Below are 12,624 nucleotides of genomic sequence, written 5' to 3'. Positions count from 1 at the left end.
TAACAAAAGAAGAGGCGGGGGATATTGAGCTACAAGAAGAACAGAATGAACAAAAAGCTTGAGTAGCCATGGGTGTCAGCCACAAAAAGCTTGAGATATTCTTACATATATTAAAAAACACACAGACAGCGACAGTAGACGACGTTTGCACATATGTTCGACTGCGTTGCATACTCGCATCACAACAGAGATTTAAGCAAAGCGGGATGTATGGCCCGTAAAAAAAGAAAATAACAGGAACTTGGAATGGATATGCCACTGAGCTCAGGAATTTCTGATTCCTGCCATAGTAAACGGAGGCGCCGCACCAATTCCGAGTCATAGCGGTGGGGCGTCAAGCGCTGATCCCATCAAAGCTCATCCTGCACATCAAAGAAAGTCTTCTTTAACTGCACCCAGTAAACTTATTTCACAAAACATAGTGAATAAACGCAAGGTTCATCATTGCGTGAAAAACATTCACCGAAAACGTTCACACTTACATGATAATCATCGAGGTGATCATGGCGATGCTGCAGGGAAAGAAACAGCTGAGAAAGTCTAGACGCAAATGAAAAATAAAAAAGCATCCAAGTCGAATTTATATATAGGCACAATAAAAACATTGCCGGAGAATATTAATCAGCATACCCTCCGAGTCACTGGAACGGAGTTAGTTAGATAATACTACTTTGGTTCTAATTATAAAATCTTATTTATAGTTTATAAATGAAATTTTATAACTAGAAATGTAGTATATAAGGATTATTTATAATAAACCCAACTAATTCAGAATTGAATACGTTGGGGAATGATACAAACCCTTCTGTATCTGTCCTTGTATCTGTCCCTGTAACGTCGATCGTACCCCCTCTCTCTCCTCCTCCTCTCGCCTTCTTCTCTAGCCCTCTGAGCTTCCTGAACAAACATGGATTTACATCATTAAAAGAGGACCTGCTGCGAACTAGACAGAGTATGTTTCCCCTGTATCTACCTCCTCTTCTTGGGCTTTCCTCACTTTCTCCGCCTCTTCAAAAGCCTCCTTTTCCGCCTGAAACACCGCAAACAATTTAGTCTGACAGATTTGGATCTCAATTTAATGCAGGTCAACCTCTCAAAAAGAAAACCTCACCTCCCTGTTACTAAACACTTCGTCAACTACTTGTTTTGCGTAATCAGGATCATCACAAATCAAAATGTTGTCAAAAACCGAGCCCCCTTTCACCTGAAGCACAGATATTTCGCCTCGCTCTATTAACTGTTGCCATCCATATTGAAATAATGGCTTCTCATTGAGGTTAATTAATAAAATTGTCCTACCTGCCAAACTTCAATGCCCACGTACTTGATAGTCTTGAGCACATAAAGATCAGGATCATCCTCAAATTCTGTAACGTGAAAAAGGAATTTATTTTTTTGGACTGAGTGAAAAAGGAAATTTAAGCACCCATGTTCGCTTCTCTTTTTTTTTTTTTCTAGGTGTGATTAATAGGTTTTTAAAAAAATGTCCTTAATTGGGGTGTAATTAATAAGATTTTTCTAATTGAGAAACCTTATTAAATACCCAAGGCTCGATACGAAAGAATGATCAATTTCAAAAGTCATTTACTAGCTTATTGAGATGTAAATTATTAAAGTGCTTTGAAATTTTTAACGGAGGGAACATCTGAATAAACCCACGAGATATCCTTGATCACTTTCATACCTGGATTGTCTATCCATGGAGTTTTCCACTTCCCCTTGTAGTTAGGGTTCTTGATTTTCTGTCAGATCAGAGGTGATGACTAAGGGAGATAATGCTTAATTCGAAAATTCATAAAATATTTACAATTTTTGGGGTGAAGGATCATCGACAAACCTTTTTTTTCCACGGCCCTTTATATGCTGGGTTCGGTATCTTTGGCGGCTTCCATATACCATCTTCCTCTTCATCCCAGTTGTCCGGCTAACCAGATGGAAGAATTAAGTATGAGATTTCTGCTTTCCTTCCTTTAAATTTCTTTATATGAATTATGAAACTTGTTAAATCGTAAAATAAAAACTTCTCATCAAACCGAAGGAGAAAAAAAAAAAAGAACTTAAGTTATCAGTTATGGAATATATGGATGCAACCGGAAGTCCGGAACCCCCAATAAGTTTCATCTAAATTGGAAAATCCAATAAATCTAAATAATTTTTGTAGAATCATTTCTTAATGTGCACTGAGCTAACTAACCTTCTTAGCCTTCGGATCAGCTATTTCCGCTGGGACAGAACCGTATCCCTGCAATAGCAAGGCTCACATAAAAGAGAGTTCTATGCTCGCGCACTGAACCACTATATTGGTATGTTATGGAATTCTAAATACCTCGGGTTTAACATCATTAGGGTCTTCAATGTATTCTCTATCATCCCAGTCAGCAGGCTGTGAGGTGGAATCGATTTTAATTTCAAATTACGAGTCATGACAAATTTTCAAAAGGAACATAAAATTATTGCAAGGAGCAACAGGTTATGAATGGGACAATGCAAATATGGCTGCAGTAAAAATTGAGCTCAGACATATTTGGAGGCACTTTCAGAACTCCAAAAGCATTATTTTACGCTAAAGAATCACTAAACCTTTTTTGCCTTGACGTCTTTGATTTTTCGTGGAGGGAGAATATCCCAATCTGTATATAAGCTACCGGAATCCCGTTCTCTATTATCAACCAGGATACTGTAAGAGGCATCCGGCCTGAGAACAAATGTGTAGAAATGAGTTAACTTGTCAGTTTCACATTGCAGGTCCTTCTTTATGGGGTAATTTTGGCCCTGGTAGGAGACTATGACATGAAGCTTCTTTGTCTGCGTGCCACATAGATCTGGTCCAAACATTAAACTGCACAGAATTTGTCAGTTTGAGATCCTATTGGCTGGAAGACATGGTTACGAGTGAAAATCAGAGAGACAAGTTCAATAGCTCACAGAATAAGAGTGGTAGTTGAAGAGGGAATCAATCAAGTGTTTGATAAACATGGTAAAAGATGAACGGAAAATCCATTCAACTGAATCAACAGGATCCAATAAGTTAATACCGATAAACTAAAACGCGAATGAGCAGAAATTTGAAGGTAGAGATCCAAGCCTGAATTATTCCTGAAATTACTTTTGAGTAAAATATTGAATACGTAAAATACAAACTTGCTTTTGCTGAGGTTCGTCGGTATAATAGCATTATGATATGACATGTATTGACCACTGACAGCCGTCAATACACGTCATAAAGCTGGTCGCATAATAATATCCATATCCTAAGAGAGTTTTAACAGGTTTGTAAGTTGTCAAAAGATTGTATATGATTCTTTTTATAAACGAGATTATTTAGGTTTCACAGGTTTGTCAAAAGATGTGCCTCACAGAGGATTGTAAGTAGAGCATGTGCAATTAGCAACAAACCTATAAGGAGTATCCCCACCAAACTTTTTCTGATTAACAAATCCAGAGAGGAGCTTTATGTAACCTCCACCGCACTCGATTTCTTGCTCAAGCTTGATAGAATACTGGAGTACCAAGGTTCTGTTCCTGTTGCTGAATTCGGGTATCTTTGCAGAGATAGCATAGTGTTTGGCATCATTAGATGTTTGAATGCCTATGAAAAAGGAAAATAATAAGTTAATCACTATGTTCACCAATATCCCGATAGCGTCAGTTTCATTAATTCTTCAACAAGTTTGCGCGAGTTATTATCATCATCACCGTTGTTGTTTTTTTTTTTTCGTTTGACGTTTTTCAATTATTATCACGTCTTACAACAGCATGCAATGCAACTCTGTGATAAAGGAGCGCGCTCCTCTACTGTACCTAAGTTCAGAGGCAGACCAAACACAAGACACTGATAAAGATGATCAGCAGTGGGCACGGTAAAATACTATGTTCCTATGCCCAGACAAAAGCGACAAAATCGGGATATTAGGGACAAGAATGGAATACTGTTCCCGTGCAGATGGTTATTTTTTTGGTGAATAAAAGAAATTTTAGGGAAGGGTCGCCTCACTCACGATCTATATGCAGAGATTGTTATTGACGGCAATATGATTGACGCGAACGATGCCATTTATATGACCTCCCAACTTAATGTAACACGACTTTCAAGTAACTTTTTTTGGCTTAGATAGATGAGACAAAAACTCTGGTAGCTAGAGCCAGATCAGCTGATAAAATATTGATGAAACCCAAGACCAAAGCTCTCACGAGGACTAATAGTTAGTGGGAAACATATAAGAAGAAGCTATTACTTCGGAGACCGTACCTTTGTCATCTGGATCTCCTGCCCATTTTCCAGCAGTGTGTTTGAATGAGCCAGCTTTACCTTCACTTCTTTTCCAGTCAGATTTCACCCAGCGAGTTTGCCAGCCGTCTTAACCAACAAATCAAAGAGCACATCATCGATATAAGTTTTAAAATTTAATTATAAACCGAAACCATCCAAGGTCCAATATCGAACCATGAATAGATAACCAGACATTTGTTTCATATGTTAGCCGAAGCGTAGCGAGCACAGAATACAAAAATAGTTTGGAGGAAATGTATGGAATCTCGAATTAAGGAAACCCCGCAGGTATTGGATATAATCATAACAGCGCGTTTCCAGAGATTGGGTTTCAAGAAAATTCAGTAAAGGAGGGAAGAGATTGCTCCAGCTCAATCTCATTTCTACTGTTGAGAAAGAGAAAGCAAAGCAAATTGAAATGAAATCTGTTAAAGAAAGGAACTAAATGGACTCGTAATTAGTATTGGACTATGGTAAAAAAGAAGTGCCGTAGAACGTACTCAGCAGCAATAGATAGTTGTTGTAAAATTTTGCATTGATTTTCAAGTGGTTTCTGGGTGAACCAGAGATAGTATAACTTTCACGGAATGCAGAGTCGAAGATATAAAATGGAGATTGAGCCAGTGAGGGCACAAGAGAGTACCTTCAAATCGCTCTTCAAAGATGATTTCGGAAACGGAAACCTGCGCGAGAAAATGGCTAACGAGCAAAGTAAAGAGCAAGATAAGCTTCTTAACCTCAGTATTCTTAACCGTTAACGAAAAAGCACAGTCCGCCATTTGCGCGGACAATACAAATATCGCTGCGAAGTGGAGGTGGAGGATTACGGCATATTTATAGAGATTCAACCCGTTTCTTCGCACCAATTTCTCGTCGTAATTACGTTTATGCCAATGAAATTCACATGAATGAGAATGGGCCAATGAAAGGCAATGCTCACGTCGCACTGGCCAATCCGCTCGGCTCCATTACATCTATCTCTGCCAAAAGGTCAAGGGAGAGGGTCCATTTACTTCCTTCCACACTCCTTCCCACGCAACTCCACTCCAGGGACGACTTTGACTTGTACAGCCACAGTCAAGTCAACCTCGCGTGAAGACTCAAGTCTTCCCCTCAGTGCTGCGTGTTTTTTTTTTTCTCCAAATTAAAAAAAAAACCTCAAGCAGCATTTCTCTTCGCTCATATTCTCATGTTATGATTTTTGGAGGGCGCTTAGGCATGTTGAAGTGGCTGTTGACAGAATGAGAGCAAAAAAGAGAGGAGGAATAGGAAGAAAATAAGTTTGGTAGAAGCCTTCGCTGAAATTACAGCTTAGAGGCTGTTGTTCAGAACAAGGCCTAACGTGTGTTTGGATCTCCGTTAAGAGCTTCAAACGTGCTTGGGAAAATGGGAAATGTTGGTTGAAGGCTTATCTAAAGATAAAAATTTGTTTGGATTAACTTTTTCTCTATCTAACTTATAGAGAAAAAGCAGGGCACCGTCGAACGTGAAAAGGGGCTACGGTGAGTGTTGTGTAACAGCTCCCGTAACAAGTACACCATTACTCACATCCAAAGCAATAATTAATTCTTTAATAACGAATGTAATCGAAAAGAGTTAACCAAAAGTATTTAAGTAATAATTATGATAGAAAAAATAAATCATACAATGAAAAACTATTATAATTATAAAAGACTTCGCTAATTATTTTAAAAAGTCAACTATGATAAAAAGAACAAAACTAATAAAAAAAAGTCTACCGTGATCATTAACAATTCATATCTATAACAAAGCAGTAGTCACTATTTCATAATAGTCAAAATAATTAATATAACAAGAAATAACCAACACTTGATTTTCACATATATGTCAAATCTATCATGAAACTCTGGAATCTCAAAAATACAACTACTATCACCCATAATAATCACAACCAAAATAAAAGTAGTATGTATTCAAGAGGGCTCTATCCAACAGCACAAGTTCAGAATGCAGCAGAAAATTCAAAATGTGTTAAGTATAACAAAGGCCATAAAATTTGGTAATATACATCAATTAAAGCATGTATAATAAAACAGAGACTATATATAGCAAAAAGAGAAACTTAAGCCTCAGACAACTTTCCTTTGGAACCAACACCTGAACTCTCACCTGAAAATATTAAATAACCATGGGGTAAATCAAATTGACCTAGTAACTACAATTCCAATTCAACAAGTATACATGGAGTAATTACAAGATAGTTAAGCGGGCGAAGTATAATTTTGAATGAAATGTAGTGTAAACATCTTTATGGAAAACAATATATAATAATTCAAAAAATAACTTGCATACGTAGAACTTCATCAACCATCCTTATAACCTCTTTGTAACCTCTGACAGAACCCGCGGGCTATTCACACGTAATAGGACTTGTCTCTTTAACAATACTGCACCAAGCTCTCCAATAATGAGGTGTAACTCGGTGAAAAGTTACAGAGCTCATATTGGACAATGAAGTCCCTTTCCTTGGAATATAAAAATGTGTCATATTCCTTGGGCTGACCCTTAACCCAGCCAAAGGAAGGGTAATACCCAGGGTCCTAAAAATATTAAAGTCAGCCACTAGGCGCCAAGTGAAGACTATACCGGGTGGTATAAAATAACCAAACCTCCCACGATTACATTTCAGTGCAACCTAATGCAGCTTCATAAACATTTCAACCATCCAATTTCACACAATCCAATATTCATAAAATATTCTCATATTCAATGATCAAATTTTGTTCAACATCCATAGGATAATCACAAGATAAAATAATTCATGCCCACTTAACTAACAAAATTATCAAAACATAAATTTCCATTTTTTTTCACTTTTTATACATGAAACACTATAACATATAATGATAACATTTATAATATCAACACGTGCTTATAATCACATCAACAAGCATACAAGGTAAATTAGAATGTGGTTACCTCAAATTCTTAACGCAAAAACTAAAATAGGAGGATTCAAGACCCAAAAACCCAAACAAAACTCACTCTACAATAATGCATTTATAAACATACGTCAATTAAAAAAAACTACATTAAATAGTTTACTAGCTCACTTTAAAAAAAAAATCTTTAGGAAAAAGGATGATAATTCCTCTATTCCTCCAATCATCCATCTAAATAACAATTTCTAAAACTTCTTAACTGTATTTCACTTATTAAAATTATTAACAAGGATAATTCCTTCCAATAATCTTAAAGATTCCTAAAAGGTACTTACTTTAAATCTTAGGTGTTTGCCTGTTTAGCAACCCTCAAAATGCTTGTAAGAAGCACTTTTCCGCAAAACGAGATAGACTCCTTCACATATTTATTTTATAAATCGTAAAAGTACTTTTAAAAACATGCCTCAAATTATCATTATAATCCTACTACCTTCTTCCATTTATCATTCCGAATTCATTATAATCAATAAATTATATTTCTCCGGTCCTTAATATAAGACCCATTAACTAATTTGATTAGATTAAAGAAGTTACGTAAGTTAGTTAATTATAAAAAATGTGACATATTTTTCTTAAAATATCATAATCATATTTCTTAATGCCCACTCTTCCTCTTTTATTTAATTATAGTTAAGGGAGTATCCATAGGGGTAATTTAGAAAAAATTGAAAATGGTTATTATATTTAAGACCAAAACCAACTAAACAATTGGGTCCTATATCAAGAACCGGATGAGTAATATTTTTCCCAATTTAATCAAAACACCCCACTTTCACTAGTTAAAGTCCCTCCAACAATCATCAACATTCATTTTCCAGCAAAATCCTCAAAGCTTAAACATTAAATCTTCAATATAACCTCCAATGAATTAAACTAAGAGATCAAATTGAAAATTAATGTTACCGTTATCACAATCCACAATTTTCCAGCCAAACCCTAACTTATATTTCTTCAAATCAACCATTTAAATAAAAATCTAGTAATAAAACTCCTATTCTAGCCCTATAAGTTCTATTAATATCATAATAATGAGTCAGAAGCCTCAAAGATAAAAAATCTATCAAGCCCTAATACATTTTATTTTCTGTCATAAACTTACAAAAATAAAAAAGAGAAGTTAAATAAAAATAATAAGAGGAAAATAGCTTACCTAAATGTCCTGAGTCCAAGTAAAACTCTTTTTTTCTTAGACCCTCTATCTCCCTCTCACACCCACTCACTCTCGTCGATGGAAGAAGGCACGAACCAGGGAAAGAAAGAATATATGCGGTAAAGGGAGGCAAAAACATAAGATTTAACAAAAGAAGTACATGTGACCCCACTATTGAAATGTTTTCTTTTTTTTAAATTTATTTTGAAGGGCTACAGCCCATGAGGGGGATTAACCCCCCTCACGGCAGTGGGTGGCACGTCTTGCCTTTTTAAAAAAATAAAATATATATTATTTTTATTTTATTTTATTATTATATATATTTAATTTATATATATCGCAAAATTTATGATTTATAATTTATTTAATAAGATTTAATTTTAAATACTGTTAAGTAATCTCATTCACATGTAATTTAAATCCTAAAATAAAATTAAAAGAAACTGGAATGTTGCACGTTGCAAAAGTCAGTATCCTATTAGGTGCGTGTATTTGGATCTTTGTTGAGAGTTCCAAATGTGTTTGAGAAAATGAAAAATGTGGGTTAGATGCTTATCTGAAGATAAAAGCTTGTTTGGATTGGCTTTTTCTCTATCTAACTTATGGAGAAAAAGTACGACACCGTCAAACATGAAAAGGGGCTACGGTGGGCTTTGCAAAAGTCAGTCTGCTATCAGGTGCATTTACACACTCAAATTTGCCCCTCCCTTCTCTTTTCATCCACACATTCAGGCTCATTGAAACTGAACAAGAAGAATCACGGTGGTGCACAGCGACCTCTCTCTCTAAGTTGCGCTTGAAGCAGAAGATCCAATCGCATGAACTAGCCCCCGTCTCAAGCGTCCTTGCAGTTCATCAAGCCTGCCTTCTCGGTAAAAAGACCAGAAGCTTTTACTCCCTCCAACCTTTTTTCCAACTTGTGATCTCCATTTGGGGGTGTTAATTCCACGTGTTCCTTCTTTATGCTGAACCTTAGATCTAAATTCACAATTGATGATTTGATGTATCTAGTGAAGGGAAAAAAAGAAATTAAATCAAATTAACATAAAACAAAATATTTAACCACGTTATTTTTAACAAGAAAATTATTTAATTCAAAAATTTTCAATTTCAATAAATTTTAATTTATATTCATATTTATCTATTATATATATTTAACAATTGAAATTTATTTTCAAAATTTTCTCAATAATAACTGTTTTTATTTTTATAATTTTAATTTCAATTATTCTCTAACAATTATCTTACTAAAAACATATAATATAAATATGTATTATTGAATAAAGTTTATGTCATTTTTTGTCATTTTACATCTAAACTTACTTTTTTATTAATCATTCAAACAAGTTTTAATTTGTTAAATTGACTTTTTTACAACATCAACCTAAATATAAATAACATTACACTAATTGACTTTTACCTTAACTTACATTTGTAAAAGTCAGATGAAATAAAAGTTAGTTTTGCCACCGCTAATCCAAACACACCCTTAGGCCGCTTTTAAACAACTGAGATGCAGGGGCAAGTAAAGAAAACATAAAGATGACGTCCAACTGTTGAAGCGGCTTTTAACAAAATTGACTTTTATTTCAAATTGACTATTGTAGATTTAATTTAGAGAAAAAATAAGTTAGTATAGTGTGATTTATATTTGGATTGATGTTTATAAAAAATCAATTAAAAAGCTGAAATTTGTTTGGATGTTTAATTGAAAAAAGAATTAAATATAAAATGACTGAAAAGAACATTAAAATTTAAATAATATATATTTATATTATATGCATCTATTATGATTCTAATATGATAATTCTAGAGCTATTAAAATTATAAAAATAAAAATAGTTGTTATCAAGAAGAATTTAAAAATACATTTTAGTAAATTAAATATATTTAATGGGTAAATATGAATATTAAAATAATTTTAGTTAATTAAATATATTTAATGAAAAAAATCGATAACACCCCCCCACATCCTCAAAAATACACTGAAGCAGGCATTTGAAGAAAGAAGAGAAAAAAAATTTGCAAAGCAGGAAAAAATAAAATAAAAGTGAATGAACGCAAACATGATGCGTTGCAAATAAAAGCATGAGGGTAAATTGTTTTCAAATTCCATCCAGCAATTAGAGGGCCTCCATCCTCATTCATACACCTTCGCCTTCTCTTCCTCTTGAATCATCACCATAAGCCGCCACACTCCAAAAAATACAGCGACCATCATCATTCTTCTGGGGCGCGAAAAGGAACAGGAAGGGAATCTTGGACTGGGTGGCTGAAGACCGAAGACAAAAGATGATTGCGAGCCTGGTGGTTGAAAACCAGATATTCAAAAAATGATCATGAGCTAGTGACGCATTTGGCCAGAAAGATAACGGGGAAGAGGCGGGAGAGAGAAGAGAGAAAAAGGGATAGATAAATGTTGGTAAAATTTTCAGAAGGCTATTAACAGTAAAAGGACTTCTCTGTCGGCAACCGCAACGTTTTGTGGCTTCCACGGTACCATGTTTTTATTCCCATAAGTCAGCTTGAGAAGGAGTTAATCCAAACAAGTTTTTAAACATTCGAATGCATGTTTTGATCTCAAAACAGAAACCCAAACACACGTTATGTAATACTGCCTTTCATTGTTGAATTACAATCTACATCTTATACCCAAGGGTATTAAGTGACACTCAAAAAATGCTAACATAATTGTGAAGAACTGCCCATGCAGACTAACTAACGGAAGCAAGAATATTAACTATATGGTCCTGTTTCATTTTCTTTTTTAAAACAGTTTTTTGTCTTCAAAAGTAACCAAAAAAATTGTTTGAAAATGTTTTTGTTATGTGTTTCAAAAAATCAAAAACTAATTTTTGTTCACAAAAAATTATTATTATTTTAATGTTTCACTATCCTTTGTTAATTTGTTCTCTAAAATTAAAGAAGAGGTAGAGTGGACTAATTCCACATATAAAGGCCGGTGGCTTTAGAAACCCCCCCCGGGGGAGCTTTGGTCTTGTGGTCGGGCTTTTCTTTCCTTTCCCTTTTTGCTTGAATCCAGAGGCCACAATCGTATGGAGTAAAGGAAAATTAGTCAACAGTACGGTGCCTGTTATTAAAAGCAAGTGCCCACACACTTCTTGGAGGGTCTATATGATTTCCTCATCATACGATGAGCTCCGATTAGCAAAATTATTTGCCTTTTTCTAACAACAACAACAACAACAAGCCTTATCCCACTAGGTGGGGTCGGCTACATGAATCACATGACGCCATCGTGTTCTGTCAACAACCCAATCCTTAGATATGTTGTTGATTAGGAGGTCTCGTTCAATGACCTCATTCAGCGTTCTTCTCGGTTTTCCCCTGCCTCTTTTTATGGGACTCCATCTTGTTTGATCCACCCTCCTCACCGGGGCCTCCAAAGGCCTTCTCTGCACATGTCCAAACCATCTTAAGCGATTTTCAACCATTTTCTCTTGGATAGGTGCCACACCGACTCTTGTCCTGATCTTTTCATTTCGAATCCTATCTTTTCTTGTATGACCACACATCCATCTCAACATCCTCATTTCTGCTACTCCGACTTTGTGCTCTTGTTTTCCCTTTATTGCCCAACATTCACTACCATACATCATAGCTGGTCTTATAGCAGTCCGATAAAATTTTCCTTTAAGTTTCTCAGGTACCTTCTTATCGCAAATAACTCCGGTAGCTTTCCTCCACTTTAACCAGCCAGCTTGTATTCTATGAGAAATGTCTCCATCAATTTCCCCATCCTCCTGTATAATGGATCCTAGGTATTTAAACTTTGATACTTGAGGAATAATTTGCTCTCCCATCCTCACCTCCAAATCCCTATTACCTTGCCTCCCTCCAAAATCACAATGCATATATTCTGTTTTGTTCCTACTCAAACGGAAACCTTTCGACTCCAAAGTCCTTCTCCATAACTCCAAACTAGTGTTAATCTCTTCTTTTGATTCCGCCATAAGAACTATATCATCCGCGAAGAGCATGGACTTAGGGATTCTTTCTTGAACAGGTTTAGTTAGAACATCCAGAACAATGTTGAACAAGTACGGACTCAAAGAGGATCCCTGATGTAGGCCAATCTTAATAGGGAAGTCCTTTGTCTCCCCCCAGGCGTCCTTACACTGGTAGTTACCGCCTATACATATCTTGTATGACTTTGATATACGCAACCCGTACACCTTTCTTTTCCAAAGCCTTCCACAATACTTCTCTTGGCACACGAT

General features: G+C 35.5%; 1 protein-coding gene across 1 annotated transcript; it reads right to left on the bottom strand.

Annotated features, from left to right (window-relative positions):
* On the bottom strand, nucleotides 1-5,206 carry LOC114727986 (calreticulin-3). The gene is made up of 14 exons (XM_028914782.1): nucleotides 4,914-5,206; nucleotides 4,250-4,357; nucleotides 3,397-3,589; nucleotides 2,581-2,839; nucleotides 2,327-2,383; nucleotides 2,195-2,242; nucleotides 1,838-1,924; nucleotides 1,685-1,742; nucleotides 1,300-1,367; nucleotides 1,112-1,204; nucleotides 974-1,030; nucleotides 802-897; nucleotides 483-512; nucleotides 1-362 (listed from the first exon to the last, which is right to left on the bottom strand). Exons 1-14 carry the CDS (start codon nucleotides 5,047-5,049, stop codon nucleotides 351-353), a joined length of 1,302 nt encoding a protein of 433 aa, XP_028770615.1. The 5' UTR covers nucleotides 5,050-5,206; the 3' UTR covers nucleotides 1-350.
* Between the last annotated feature and the right edge of the window lie 7,418 nt (nucleotides 5,207-12,624).

This window comes from Neltuma alba, unplaced genomic scaffold (assembly GCF_004799145.2).
Source record: "Neltuma alba isolate B1F8T4 unplaced genomic scaffold, ASM479914v2 tig00012516_pilon, whole genome shotgun sequence".
NCBI lineage: Eukaryota > Viridiplantae > Streptophyta > Magnoliopsida > Fabales > Fabaceae > Neltuma > Neltuma alba.
Note: the sequence above shows the minus strand (reverse complement) of the source record. Positions and strands in the feature narration are given on the sequence as shown.

Excerpts from the sequence above, each read along its gene's own strand:
- LOC114727986 (XM_028914782.1), bottom strand. The coding sequence starts at position 5,049 with ATGGCGGACTGTGCTTTTTCGTTAACGGTTAAGAATACTGAGGTTAAG. Across the intron at positions 3,590-4,249 it reads AGGAGATCCAGATGACAAAG|GCATTCAAACATCTAATGAT; the intron begins GTACGGTCTCCG and ends CCTTTTTCATAG. Across the intron at positions 1,031-1,111 it reads AAGTGTTTAGTAACAGGGAG|GCGGAAAAGGAGGCTTTTGA; the intron begins GTGAGGTTTTCT and ends GCGGTGTTTCAG.